We start from the raw sequence: 16,355 nt of genomic DNA on the forward strand, positions 1-16,355 counted from the left end.
AATGATTGCATACTTTTGTGAGTATCTTAGATATATGCATGGGTTTGTGCGTATTTCTCCGCTGCTGTATGTACATATGTGTAGACATAATGATTGATTTGTTTATGTACAGACAAATGACTGCTTAGTATCGGTTTAGAGATGATAGTATCCCTTAGTGTTGCTAATATTTGTGACAACAATAAGTTAAATCTTAGCGAAAAATAGTTTTGTACCAATCGTATTTTTATTGTTCTGTTATATATTTATTTTAAAATAAGCAGTAAGAAAATCCCCATACCTGAAGGAAAACTGCTTTATTACTCGCTCAAGGTCATTGGTGTTAGCCTCTGTTACCTTTTTGCTTCTTTTAAACGAAAATTAGTTCAGAATAGAACCATATGTATACGTATTATTGCGCAGCCTTGTAACAACGACAGCATTACAAGTGTACAGCTGGGTATGTAATGTTCGGTTTCACCCGAACTTAGCCTTCCTTACTTGTCTTATTAAATTTTTAGCGTCTACGGATATAAGAATCACCATTAAAATACACGTGTGCGATATTCAAGTTTATGTTGGGACGAGATATAGATGAAGGGCCTTAGGCTTCAAGATCTATGATTTCATCCTCAGAAGATGAATTACTATTATTGCTACACTCATAAATATTTGGTGTGTTCATTAATTTCAAGAGATAGTTATTTATTTCAAAGTTATGACAGCATTTATTCAGCCATTTAAGACGACTTTTTATTGGCAGAAGCGAATTCAACATAACTAAGCTCATTTTGTTTCTGTGTTTGCTTTTAATCAAACTCATGTTTGAAAACGTTCTTTCAATTTCAGCATTATGAAAAGTTAAAATTAATAAGACGAAAAATTTCAGCTTCAATGTCTGACAATAATTAATTTTATTGAAGAAATTCTTTCTCCTTTATACATAATTTCTTAACCTACACATACATAATTATTCTAATACTAGTAAACTAAAAATATGTACATTTGTAAAAATAGTATGCAAAGTCAGTAGATTGCTATTTATGTAAACCATGTAAAATGTTTGTGTATGAATATTTGGGTGATTCACATTAACAAATTATATAATGTAAATTAGTTGTGTGTAATTATTTTGGTGAAAAACTAGCATTGACGATCGGCAAGTGTATTGGATGGGGTGAGTGACTGAGCAAAAATGTTAAGGTGTGAACTGACAAGGATTTCGTATTCGGCATTCAATTGATGTTGGCTTCCCGCTGTGTCGGGTCAATGTAATTTATGTCGCATAATATTGTAATATGATTATGCTATGACTGCGTGTGGTCGGTTCATAAAAACATAGAAGGTCATGATGCATAATACCGCAAATGTATTGCATAGGTGGGCATGGCGCGTAATGCTACACCATCCGCCTTAGAAAAAGAGGCTTATATAATTGTGTGAACAATTGTGTAAGACTCTTTGTTTGAGTTTTGAATGCTTTTGGTAACTTGATATGAAAGTGAAAGAGTTTGTGTACTTTGTTTCTAATATGCTGACCTTGATATTTTTTTTAATTATTTTTACATTTTGTTTTGTTTTTTTTTCACAATGTTTTGTACAATTGTTTTTCGCATCAAAATTTGAAATTTAACAATTATTTTACTTATTTTATTTATTTTACTTATCTTATTTATTTTATTTTATTTATTTATTTTACAGCCGGATTTTAAATGTGTGCACCTACTGAAAATCCGCTTGTCTTTAGAAATTTTTATTAAATGACCGAGTAAATTGGGATGCTTATTTTACGATTATTTGTTTTAAACTATCAAAGGATGTTTTAAATGGGTTTAAGCCTATTCTTATGGGCTATTATTTCCTTATCTTTATTATTCCTATCATTATTTTCTAAGTTATACCAAACTATTTTCCTATCGAAATTTTTCTATGTATATAAGTTACCGTAAACATTTTTACTGTTTATCTATCTACCGAGGGTTAGAGTAAAAATATTTTCCTATTAATATTTTCTAATCTATTGGGATTAAAGTGAAGTATTTTTCCTAATATGTAAAATTATGGCCTTATGAGGTCCAGGCAATAAATGATTGTATTTATTTTATTTTATTAAACTAATTCCGCATATTATTCAAGGAAAAAAAATTTGTTTTTTCACTTGACATTTTTTTTTTCATTCATAATAAGGTAAATCTGTAATAAATTGTATAGACAATAGAGGGGTTGCTGACGAAAGAGCGGGGTAGCTATGTATTGATAGTAGTTCTATTAATGGATAAGTGGAAGGTACAGTGGGTGCAAAAAAAAAATTTTCGTATCTTTAAATGTTCTTTTTATATTTTCGAAAATTTCCCTATTTTCCAGCAATATCTTTGATCTTATGTGTCATGCGATTTCTGCGGCGGCCACCAAGACAGAATTGTCATGACTTTTATGAAGAATTATTTTTATTTCTATACCGGGATTGTCACATGCACAACCTCTTTGGTTAGTGCAATTATTTGCTATTTGAGAACTTGGGTACCAATTATTATTTTATAAATTCGCCTACCGCAGTAAATATACAATTCTTAATCACCAATTTTTCCCTCAGGACAACTCTGTTTTTCGTTATAAATTTTAAGTCCTGGATTGCCGTCTTATTTCAGCCTGGTCGAATATTGTCCTAAGTCAATAACTTCCTCAACAATCTGGTTGTTTGAAAATTTTCTACGCTAGTTATCCTAAGATGGAAATGAGCGCAACTAGTATTTTATTGCAAATTTATATAGCGCTTTAGTATTTCTATATATATATTCTCTTTGTGACTTTTCTTCATTTTTCTTTTGTTGTTATGGGCTGGTTTTAAAAGTTTTGTATTTTTTTTTTTTGTTCTTAGTTTTTGCCTACTTCCACTGTCCTAGCAGTTCCTATTACTACATGACCATGTTTGTCAGAGCCATGCTGAAAATTTTCTATAATTATCTTTCTGAAAAATGAACTAAGTTTAATTTTTAACAAAATTTTGATTTTATTATTTATCCTTGGTCACTTTTGTTGCTTAATTTTGTTCTTCAATGTTATTTGCTTCTGCATTTGTTTTTTTCGTTTTTTTGTTGATAACATTGCCCCCATGCTGATATTTGATTTGGTTTTATTGTATTTGTGCTGCAATAGCCGTTGTAATCCTTTGTATTTGCTTATTATTTCAGGATCCTTTAAATTTCAACTTTTCCCCGGATGGTAAGATTATTAATTTTTATACTTTGTTTTTAAAAATTCCTGGGCAGGATCTCTGAGCAACTAAATCTTTTAAGCGATATTTGCTTGGTCAGCAAATCTTATGCTTATTGCAGATAAAATTGGCAAGATCTTTTCCTCCAGCAAGACCTTATAGCAGTTCTGCTGATTTCTGATCAAGCTGGCAGGATCGCCATGAAAAGTTAAAATTAATAAGACGAAAGGTTTCAGCTTCAATGTCTGACAATAATTAATTTTATTGAAGAAATTCTTTCTCTTTTATAAATAATTTTTTAACCTACACATACATAATTATTCTAATACTAGCAAACTAAAAATATGTACATTTGTAAAAATAATATGCAAAGTCAGCAGATTGCTATTTATGTAAACCATGTAAAATGTTTGTGTATAAATATTTGGGTGATTCACATTAACAAAGTAAATAATATAAATTAGTTGTGTTTAAATATTTTGGTGACAAACTAACATTGACGATCGGCAAGTGTATTGACCGGGGTGAGTGACTGAGTAAAAATGTTAAGGTGTGAACTGACAAGGGTTCCGTATTCGGCATTCAATTGATGTTGGCTTCCCGCTGTGTCGGGTCAAAGTAATTTATGTCGCATAATATTGTAATATGATTATGCTATGACTGCGTGTGGTGGGTTCATAAAAACGCATTGGCATAGAAGTTCATGATGCATAATGCCGCAAATGTATTGCATAGATGGGCATGACGCATAATGCTACAATTACTTAGTAGCAGCACAAGAAATTTAAGCACAAAATCGGCAAGCTTTTGGAATTATACTGTTATACTCTTTAACATCAAACCAAAAACTTAATGTTGAAGTCACATTATTTCAATTTTGGAGATAGATATTTTTCCACTGCATTTGTAATCTCGTTATTTCATCAGTACTATACTTGTTTTTTTTTTTTTTAATTTTTGAAATATGAAAACCATTTACATTTTACAGTTCTCAATGTGTTTTCATCCGATTTAGTAGCTCTGTTAATTTAGTTATGAAGTCGCGGCATATATTACTATCTTTTTTTCAATAAATTCGTCTATACATTTACCTACTTTTTTTAATTCGTATATATTCTTCAAAGGTATAATAAAATAAGGTACGGGAGACAAAAATGTATTATAATCTGAAGTTAAAGGGTCGAAACTTTTAGAAGGTGACACTATGCTGTTGCACAAGGTGGAAAGCAAATGTACAACCTCATGACACAGTTTGTCGATTAAAGTTTTTGTTATCAGTTGAGTACCGAGTTTCCACATCATACATAACGAATCAAATAAAATAAAAATTCAAAACTCATAAACCACATTACAATTTTCACAATACGTATTGCCTTAATAGATTTGAAGTCAAAATGGGGCAAACATATTAAAGAGGGCCAGAAAAAGAGCTATGGGCTAAACCGGAGTTTTTGGAGCCAAACGCAAAAACAAGGGCTAGATCTGGCTCCAAAAGCACCAAAATGGAAACACTGATCTTATTTAAGAAAAATCTTGCTTTCGCATTTTGCTTTCCATAAACATAAGGCAAGCGGCCGTTTTTCGGTGCTGTTATACAAGCACATAAGCTAATATGTATGTATATATACATATATGTATTGTGGTTGTGGCTTAAACAAGTTTACCTTACGAAAATGTGAAAAACTGTTTTGTGTTTTAATTGTTCTAGTCGATTATTTAAATTTTTAGCACAAATAATTTGACTCAGTGGCTAGAATGAATATCTGGAGAAAACCCGGATGGGCACAAACTTTTGGGTTAAACCGTATCAAATCGCACAATGACATATACAAACTACAGAGAACGCATTTTTTTATTTTTTTCAGATACCATGTTCTGGATTCCTTACCTTACATCGGTAGCTCAGCATCTTTCCAACTTATGCGAGACCAGCTTCTCACAAATAGTATATCTAAAAAAATGGCTTTGAACTGGTTGAAGTCAATGTCGTTTATCCAGCGTCCCGATGAAGATATAGTTGAAACATTTTATACTATACTTGAGTTTACTAGGTCTAAAACTGAACCTGAGTATACCCTTAGCGCATCTGCAGTAATACATAGTTACTGTCGTCATATTAGTGATTGCTCGCAGAATATACGTGTCAAGTCAATTACAGCATCACTTGAAGCTGAGTTTATTAATATTTTCAACAGTTATAACGGCGAACGACGTTCATATGAAAGAATGATTGTAATTATCAAAAGTCTTGGAAATATCGGTATATTATCTGAGAAATTCATTGATCAAATGCGTAATATTATTGTCAATGAGCTTGCTGCTATCAGTATCAGATTAGAAGCGGTATTTGCGTTTAGACGTACAGATTGCATTCAACACCGATCGATATTTGTGAGCGTATACACTAATTATACTATTAATTCAGAGGTACGCATAGCGTCATACTTACAAGCAATGATCTGCCCTAACTACTATATAATCAAGAATATAAAAAATGTTCTAAAAACTGAAGAAATAAATCAAGTTGGTTCATTTGTATGGTCCCATTTGAGCAATTTAGCAAAATCGTCTTCGCCACTAAACATAGAAGTGCAGAGTTTACTACTGGATAACGATCTCTCTGATAAATATGATATGGATATACGGAAATTTTCGCGCAACTTTGAACAGACCTTCTTTTTTGATGAATATAATTTCGGTGAGTAATACTACACTTTTATAGCTAACCGAACTAAAATGTTTTTAATCACAAAGGGGTTATGTTACATTAGCAGAAGGTCGAATAATTTACCATAAATAATTTACCGTGACATCAGCAGTTTGACCGCGGTTCGATCCCCGTTGAAACCTGTTGAAATAAATAAAACCATTACGAAATCGCCTGACGATGATGACGTGGCGGTTTTCGAAATGGTACCATCGCAATACGCCAGTAAATGTTTCTGTTGCGGTCGGCGCACCTCAGTTGTTACAGAAAATAAAACACAAAACTTTTTTTAGCAATCCGTAGCGACGGAGGCGTTTAAAAATTATTTTATTTGTCTTCACTTGAACAATTGTCCTCAAAATATGCAAAATGCTAGTATTTATTCTAAAGTAGGAATATCAAATCTGGTTAAATCGGTTGATTTCTTTTTACATGTTATTACTATTTCGCTTCAATAAAACAGTCCAATTACCTTACCATGTTTCATCCCTTTTTCGTATTTGGTATAGAATTATGGAATCTTTTTCATTTTTCGTAATTTTCGATATCGAAAAAGTGGGCGTGGTCATAGGCGGATTTCGTTCATTTTTCATACCAAGATAAAGTGAGTTCAAGTAAGCACGTGAACTAAGTTCATTAAAGATATGTCGATTTTGCTCAAGTTATCGAGTTAACGGCCATGCGGAAGGACAGACGGACGACTGTGTATAAAAACTGGGCGTGGCATCAACCGATTTCGCCCATTTTCACAGAAAAGAGTTAACGGCATAAAATCTATGCCCCTGCCAAATTTCAAAAGGATTGGTTAATTTTTGTTCGACTTATGGCGTTAAAAGTATCCTAGACAAATTAAACGAAAAAGGGCGGAGCCACGCCCATTTTGAAATTTTCTTTTATTTTTGTATTTTGTTGCACTATATCATTACTGGAGTTGAATGTTGACATAATTTACTTATATACTGTAAAGATATTAAATTTTTTGTTAAAATTTTACTTAAAATTTTTTTTTTTTTTTAAAGTGGGCGTGGTCCTCCTCCGATTTTGCTAATTTTTATTAAGCGTACATATAGTAATAGGAGTAACGTTCCTTCCAAATTTCATCATGATATCTTCAACGACTGCCAAATTACAGCTTGCAAAAGTTTTAAATTACCTTCTTTTAAAAGTGGGCGGTGCCACGCCCATTGTCCAAAATTTTACTAATTTTCTATTTTGCGTCATAAGTTCAACTCATCTACCAAGTTTCGTCGCTTTATCTGTCTTTTGTAATGAATTATCGCAATTTTTCGGTTTTTCGAAATTTTCGATATCGAAAAAGTGGGCGTGGTTATAGTCCGATATCGTTCATTTTAAATAGCGATCTGAGATGAGTGCTCAGGAACCTACATACCGAATTTCATCAAGATACCTCAAAATTTACTCAAGTTATCGTGTTAACGGACGGACGGACGGACGGACGGACGGACATGGCTCAATCAAATTTTTTTTCGATCCTGATTATTTTGATATATGGAAGTCTATATCTATCTCGATTCCTTTATATATGTACAACCAACCGTTATCCAATCAAACTTAATATACTCTGTGAGCTCTGCTCAACTGAGTATAATAACAAAATATGCAATGCAGGCACAGCGCGTGACCTAATTGGTAATCAACAACTTTATTCACTTATTGGCAATTATTTAATTTATTATTTGTTAACAGTTAAAAATATTTATGTTAGCGTAAGCATTTTTTTTTGTATAAAAGCCTTACTACAAAAAAGAACAGTGTGCAGAAAAGAACTAGCACCTTTTATTGCATAACTCATTTTATTATTATAGTTCCGGTGTTTCCACCCTAGCTAAATTCAATTTTAATAAGTTAAAACAACAGCTTAATGTCACTCTACCTAAGCTGTTCAATATACTCGACTGGTGTTCTATCAGGTCGAACATTTTGGTGACCCTGACGACAGGATCTCGTCAAATAAGGATCAGCATCACACAAGAAAACGCACCACAGTCATCAAGATTTTTACAACCAAGTTGCTGCTTCATACTGGCACCAACATCATCGCGTTGAACAAGCTATCATATCCAAGTTGCTTCTTCATATTGACACCAATATCATCAAGCTGTTTACAACCAGACCTGTTAAATGATGATTACTAATTGTAATGATTAACCGTTCCATTGATTATTTTCTTTAAATGCCATTTAAAGATTACTTGCCATTATTTTCTATTTTTAATGATTACTTTTCAATTGATTAAAAAATAATAAAAAAATTATGATTTTTTACGATTATTGAAAAAAAATCAAAAATAATCAAAAGTAATCAAAAACCAAAAAAAAAATCAAAAATAATCAAAAGTAATTGATTATTTTTGATTTAAAAAAAATTTTTTTTTGATTATTTTTCCGTATTGTTGAAAGAAAAATTCTCGTTTGTTGCATGCACGGGATAATTTCTACATACAAGTACATTTTAGGATGCAATAGTAAATCGTAAGCGCTTACCGAGGCGAACATATAGGGCGAATAGTATATAGCGTTAATTCAAACATATTCTCAGGTAAGTATATACACATGTGCATTATTACACTCATTACATAAAATAACAATGGTTTCATACTTAAGTCAAACCAATTTTGTTTTTTATCCAAAATTAATATATTCGCTATTTTTTAAGTTATGACTATGCACTGATTGTTTTTTTTTGTTAATATCTTTTGAACGACTCGAAATTAATTTTTGTTTTCCGCCTTCGGATTATTAATACTGAGGTCAAGCCAAGTCTTTTAGGACACGTATTAGCAGTCGACCGCTCTTACAGACTTTTACAATGTATTCACATATATATATATATATTCTTGGAAAATATCCAACCATGTCGAAAAAATAATGTATGATAAGCAAACAAATGTGTTTGAAATTTCCATTGTTAGTAATAAAAATATGGCTCACTATGCAAAACTTAAATTTTATAGGAAATATCCTAGACGCAATCATAAGGAAATAAAAAGAAGTTTCAATCTAATGTACATGGACATATGTTAATAAATTTATCTGGGATATAACAACCTTTGGTTAGACAATTGATCATGGTGATGAATGCCAACCTAGGTGATCGCTCCAGTTGGAAGTGAAGCTATCAACCTAAGTAGTATTACGCCAACCTATGAATCCAACATTTTCTTAAATATTGTTTGGGCAGTTAGAAAAACAAATATATGTAATACTCCTACATTGCTAAAAAAGGCTAGGTACATTCCCAAACGTCACAGTGCCGATATATTGCTGTTAAAAGGTTTTTGTTTTTGTATTCAATAATGGAATGTACCTAAATTTAAATTTTTTTTTTGTCACACTTATGCTGTCTTGCTTTGATTTCGAATTTAAAACACATTGCGAGTGTTTAGGCCATCAAGCTTATCCCAAGATTAGCACGGCCAATAATGACCCAGCCTAATGTAAACTATCTGTGTTTGCTTCTATCTACTTTCGCGCACTAACACCAACGGCTATATATATCCGTGCAGACGTATGTGTATGTGTTGGTGCGCGACTTTCCAATTTAACTTTCCAATTTAACTTACTTTCGTTCAATTACCCCTCAAAACCGCTTTTTTTGGAAACCTCCGTGATCACTGCAGCCATCAGCCCTGTTATAGGTAAGATTTTTTTTCGTTTGCATAACTTAACCTATATATAATTAATTAAACTGTGAGTTAGCTTTTGAATTATATATTGTGAGTTAGCTTTGAAGTGCAAATAATTAAATTGTTAAATTCTTGAATTTAATCTGCTGTGTGTTCTTTTCCTTTTTTCTCTTTTTTTTCAGCGAGCGCAAAAAACCCCTTGGGAAATTACCATAGAGCTATCGAAGCCCCAAGAGGTTTTTACATGGTCCTACTACACCGGAATAATTATAGAAACCATTGAATTACCAGCGACCAACTGGATAACCACAGCACACAAAAGCGGTTCAAAAGTCACCCAATAATATAACCACACAAAAGCTTTTCAAAAGCAACCATTAATATAACCACACAAAAGCGTTTCAAAAGCCAGCCGTTAGCAGCACCACACAAAAGCGTTTCAAAAGCTAGCCGTTAGCAGCACCTGAGCGTTTCAAAAGCGACAAGCACTACACCAGCAAACAAACACGAGCGGTCAAACAAAGGCACAAAGGTACGTGGTTTGAGTTCAACTTTTTTTTGTTCTTTGCACTAGTAGGGAAATTACAATTACTTTAACTTCCCGGCGTACCAATATCGCGATTTTATTAATAAAAACAAATTATACGTATGTGTGGCAATTAAGTTACACAGATTTACATAAAGTCTTTGATCTAGTAGTTTGTTTGCTGTAACCATATTTACGAGGGATATCGCAGCCAGCTGCACAAATTCAACATAACCCCACTTTTCACTGTAGTGTGGCAATTTATTTGCAACAACACTTTAACGCACTTTATCGCAAGTCACTGCCAATATTTTAGAACCACTAAACACTTAAGTGTAGTTAATTTAACCAGTTCTTTAAGTTCTGACATAAATCAGCGTTACTGCCATCAAATCAAAGTCACTTAACCTTATCTTCTTATACACACAACACTAACACTGCGGTGAGTTGGGTGACAAGAGTGTTCGCATAAAGCATAACTAGCTGAAAAAATTAAAGGCAATATACACAGAGAATAATTTGCGTGTTTACCCCTTGGCGGCAATCCATTATATTGGGCATATACCCACTAGCTACATCGTCCTATCTTAAGCTGAACGTGCCTTCGTGATCTACCCTATTAACAAGTTAGATCCATTTTGCCCTTAATCTCAGTACTGATACCATGTCGAAAGCGATGGAAAATTATATCAGGGTGGCTGATGAAATCATAGAGTTTGAAGCTGACTTCAACAACACACCCGACTCCGAACATACCAAGTATACTCTGGCTATCCAGCAAGAAGAGTTAAAGGCATAGTGGAAAAAAGCAAAAACAGCCCATGACGAAATATTAGCTGGGGACACTCTAGAGGGAAAAAATATATCAGCTGTTAAGATAAAACAGAAAAGTGCTTACGCAGTCTAATTGCGTTGCACGTCAAACATATCAACGCGACAGGCCACATTCAACAAACCCGACCCTAAGCCCGAAGAACAGCACGAAAGGGATACAAATATGCGCCTACCCCCGTGTGACACTGATGTGTTCAAGGGAGATTACGGCCGTATATATATATATTAAATAAGCGACTCACCCCGGTAGAGAGATTGTATCACTTGATACAAAAGACCCAGGGTGAGGCTAAAGAGATAGTGCAAAAGTGCCCACTCACAAACGAAGGTTTCGGTATAGCATGGCAAAATCTGGTAGACAGATACGAAAACAAACGCATACTAGTGAATACTCAGCTGAAGACACTGTTCAGCTTAGAGGCGGTCGAAAAGGAATGCGGCACTTCAATTAAAAAGCTGCAGCGAGACATCAAAAACTGTATCGCCTCCTTAAAGACACATCAAATCGATGTGTCAAATTGGGATGCGATTATACCTTATTTGTGCTCAACGAAATTACCAAAAAGCACACTAGCCTTATGGGAGCAAACGGTTCAAAATAAAACAGAAATATCCAAGTGGGAAGACATGGATAAATTCTTACAGAACCGTTTCCAGACACTTGAGACAGTCTCTGGCATAACTGAGGATAGCCTCGAAACCAAGAATCCGACAACCCATAATGGTAGACAATCTACTGAAAACTCTCACAGAAAGCTAGGTGCTTTTCAGACGAGTGTAACCAAAGGTGCGTGCAAGATGTGTAAATCCACTGAGCACAAACTACAACATTGCCAACGTTTCCGCACATTGGCGGTTTCCGATAGAATCACCTTCATTAAAAACAAGAAAGGGTGTATTAACTGCCTATCCTCAGGACATACTGTGTCTAGGTGTTCAAGCTCCTACAATTGCGCTACCTGCAAGCAAAGACACAATACGCTGCTACATATTCAGGCAACGAACACCAACCAAAACGCAAACAACAATAATAACCATCCTGGCCCATCAGCCCAAACGCAACAGAGACGCACCTATTCCAATAACCAAAGCACTGGAAATAACCAAAGCAATGGAACTAACCACTTCAAGGCCTGCTTTACCAACACAAGTCAAGGGGTTTTACTAGGTACGGCCCGCGTCAATATATTCTACAACAACACCAACTTCTCCGCGCGGGCACTTATAGATTCTGGGTCAGAATGTACTTTCATAACTGAGAGACTTAAACGTCGCATAAACTTGCCATCTCAGCGGATGTCTGCGCATGTGTCAGGCATCACCAATCAAGTGTCAGCACAAGTAAAGGAGGCGTGTCATATACAACTGCGGTCTCCAATTGATCCGACAATAAATATCGCCACCACCGCGCTTGTGCTGCCGCAACTAACTGGCAATCTACCAACATGCAAGGTGGATGCTATGGCCATGCAGGCCTTCCCGAACTTAGTATTAGCTGACAAACGTTTTTTTGTCAATGAGCAAGTCGACCTGATATTAGGAGGCGACATCTATGCACAGGTGATGTTAGGGGGAATAAAGAAAGGCGTGTTAGGAACACTGCTAGCCCAAGAGACGGTATTCGGCTGGATATTGACCGGCCAAACCGAAACAATCTCACCCAGCGAGAAATATGTGTCCTTTGTCAGTGAAGTGCAATTAGACAGAGAGCTACGATCATTTTGGGAAACAGAGGAAGTCCCCAAGGACAAAACGTACAACCATAATGACAAGTGTTGTTAAGAATTGTATAAGAACACAACGATTCGAAACGATGAGGCTAAATATATTGTATCCTTGCCTTTTAAACAGGAATTTCCAAAATATAAACAATTAGGTCCCTCATTAAAAATTGCGTGTTCACAATTTTTCCGAATGGAAACGCATTTAGCTAAAGACCCACCATTACAGTCAGAATACAATAGGGTCTTAGCAGAGTATGAAACCTTGGGGCATATGACCCGGGTACCAACACACATCCCCGCTGAAGACTATGATACCTATTTTTTACCACATCTTACCGTCAAAAAGGAAGAAAGCACAACAACCAAAGTAAGAGTGGTGTTCAATGCGTCATCATCAACTGCAAATGGAGTCAGCCTCAACGACATCCTCCATCCGGGGTCAGTTCTACAGAATGATTTGACCATTCTCATATTAAGGTGGGGTTTGTTCAAATATGTCTTCAACAGCGACATAGAAAAAATGTACAGACAGATTCTGTTGCACGATGATCACACTAAGTATCAACGGATTGTATTCCGAACAGAAAGTACGCAGCCCATACAACTATATGAGTTGAAAACGGTCACCTTCGGAGTTAACTGTGCACCGTACCTTGCAATATGAACACTGCTCCAGTTAGCGCACCACGTGGAGCACAGCCACCCTATCGCATCAGATATACTACGAAATGCAATGTACGTTGACGACGTGCTAGCAGGAGGCCACACTATTACCGACACCATTAAAGCAAGGCATCAAATAACTACAGCCCTGGGGACAGCAGGATTCTCACTGAGGAAATGGACCGCCAACTCGAACAAACTACTCAAAGGCCTGCCAAAGACTCACCTCCTAAACGAAGATTTCCTAGACTTCGAGGATACCAGTATGGTTAAAGCACTTGGCATTAGGTGGAACGCCCACTCATATACCTTTTACTTCAAAACGAAACCCATAGAGGAACAGTCTAGCTTTACAAGGCGGAAAATTCTGTCAGCCATAGCAAAATTATTTGACCCCTTAGGGTGGCTGGCACCATTCGTGGTTACCGCCAAAATGTTGCAAGGCATCTGGTTAGAGGGAACAGGATGGGATGAAACCGTGTCGCCAGTATCGCTGGATCGGTGGCAAACTTTCACTGAAAGTTACCAGCACATAGAAAAAATTAAGATCCCACGCTGGGTACACTTTTCACCAACAGCCACAGTGGAGATCCACGGATTCTGTGACGCGTCAGAAAAAGCATACGCAGACACCGTTTACCTGCGCGTCAATATTAATGAGCAAATATTTGTAAGCCTGCTATTAGCCAAATCAAGAGTCGCGCCCGTAAAAACCATCTCCTTACCAAGACTAGAACTTTGTGGAGCAGTTCTCCTTGCAGAAACCCTAGAATCTATCAAGAAGAACCTTAATTTAGGCAAACATAAAACCTTATTATGGACTGACTCAACTATTGTCTTAGCTTGGTTACGAAAACTCAGTGTTCATGGTCAATCTTCGTGGCCCACCGTGTGACAAAGATAATAGACCAAGTTGGGAACACGGACTGGCGTCACGTGGACTCAGCGTCAAACCCTGCAGACTTAGCCAGTAGAGGGCTATTAGCACAAGAGCTAGTAAACAATTCCTTGTGGTGGGAAGGCCCATGTTGGCTGCAGCAAGATGGCAAAGAATGGCCAAACCAGGAAATAAGCTACACCACAACCATGGAAGAAAAAAGGTTACAAGTCCACACAACCTCGGTTAACCGTAAAGACGAAGATATTATAGACAAGTTTTCCGACCTTTCCCGGGCGTTAAGAGTTGTGTCCTACGTCCTACGGTTCTACAAAAGGACTCATCTCAAAACCTGCTTCAATGAAACATCACTGACGATTTCATCCATTGAGATCCAAGCAACGATGTGTCGACTGATCGTCAATGCTCAACGAAACCATTATGCGGAGGAGTACAGAACACTTAAAGAAAAAGGGTCAATGAAGCCAAAGAGCGATTTACAATCCTTGTACCCATTTCTCGTTGAGGACGAGACAATCAGAGTCGGGGGGCGGCTCGCGGCGTCCAAGGACCTATCGTATAACGAACGCCACCCCATAATTCTGCTCTATTATAGTGGACTGTCTCGTCTCATCACACGATTTGTCCATAAAATCTCGTTACATGGGGGGAATCAGCTTATGCTGCGCCTGATCCGAACACAGTTCTGGATACCTCGCGTGAAAAATATGATAAGATCAGAAATTCACAAGTGCAAGGTATGCACAGTGCATAGGAAACAGGCGCAAACACAATTTATGGCCTTCTACCGACCGAGCGAACCACCTATACCCACACATTCACTAACACCGGGGTAGATTTTGCCGGCCCCTTTGAGTTAAAGAATTATCAAGGACGATGCTGCCGCGTGTCCAAGGGATATGTCTGCCTCTTTGTGTTTTTCTCCACTAAGGCCATCCACTTGGAAGCGACTACCGATCTGAACACCCGGTCATTCTTGGCGGCTTTTGCCAGATTCGTCGCGCGACGAGGCTGCCCGAAGAATGTGTATTCCGACAACGGAACCAATTTTGTCGGGGCATCAAGAGCCCTCAAGGCGGAGTTCAAAACCTTTATGGCTGACTCACGCGCCGAGGTAGTAACAACCTATACATACCAAAATCTGAACCGGCATTTTATTCCTGCGTCTGCTCCTCACATGGGGGGATTGTGGGAAGCGGGAGTGAAAAGTTTTAAATTTCACTTCAAAAGGATACCATCCAACCTCAAATATACCTTTGAGGAATTCTCTACCCTGCTTTGCAGGATAGAGTCATGCCTCAACTCCCGCCCCTTAACGCCCTCTTCAAATCAACCGTCCGACCCAGAACCATTAACCCCGGGGCACTTTTTAATAGGGGGACACCTGTTAGCGCCCCGGAGCCAGACGCGGACGAAAACCCCGCAACAATTATTAATCGATGGCAGCGATTAAAGGCCCTACACCACACCTTTTGTCGACGATGGAAGACGGAATACCTCGTCGAACTTCAAAAAAGGAATAAATGGCGCCAACCTAAAGCAAACATGAAGCTTGACGATCTGGTTGTTATAAAAGAAGACAACCTGCAACCCAATGAGTGGAGGCTCGGAAGGGTTATCAACCTCCATCCGGGATCGGATGGACGAGTAAGAGTAGTGGATCTCATGACGGCAAAGGGAAAGGTCACAAGACCCCTCACTAAACTAGTGCTAATCCCATCCAGCGAAGAGGATCAGGGATCTAGAGAGCCGTAACCGAACCCACGACCCAGGCCCGAAACATACAATCTACGATCACACACCCCTCCCCCCACCGCCCCCCCCCCCCCTTTTCAAAGATATACCTATCTGTTGTGGTGCATACAACTATGAAAAAAAAAAGTGTCTTACAAAATTTTGAAAAATGATATAAGACATACCGAAACTTTAATTGTTCACCACATTTCGCGTTATGTGTTACTTTTTATCGAACATTTTATTTCCAACCTCCTATATATGACACTACCTTGAGAAGACATGACGGAAACTCTTTCCAATCTACATGAATTCTCTGTCTTTCTAAATATCCCACTATAAATGTATCCTTGCCGTGTGGAAGCGTAATGTACTACCAGTTGCTCCACAATTATAATCGGAGAGTTGAATCTTTTTTCTGTCTGTAATA

The 16,355-nt window shown here is 36.9% G+C and overlaps 1 protein-coding gene across 1 annotated transcript in view; it reads left to right on the top strand.

Moving 5' to 3' along the window:
- Apoltp (Apolipoprotein lipid transfer particle) overlaps window positions 1-16,355 on the top strand; it is a 2,338,027-nt gene that overhangs the window by 344,515 nt on the left and 1,977,157 nt on the right. Inside the window, exon 6 of the mRNA XM_067766285.1 lies at window positions 5,059-5,891. Within this exon, the coding sequence (XP_067622386.1) occupies window positions 5,059-5,891 (833 nt within the window). The remainder of the gene's footprint in view (window positions 1-5,058; window positions 5,892-16,355) is intronic.

Source organism: Eurosta solidaginis, chromosome 2 (genome assembly GCF_040869045.1).
Source record: "Eurosta solidaginis isolate ZX-2024a chromosome 2, ASM4086904v1, whole genome shotgun sequence".
In the NCBI taxonomy this organism is placed as follows: Eukaryota; Metazoa; Arthropoda; class Insecta; order Diptera; family Tephritidae; genus Eurosta; species Eurosta solidaginis.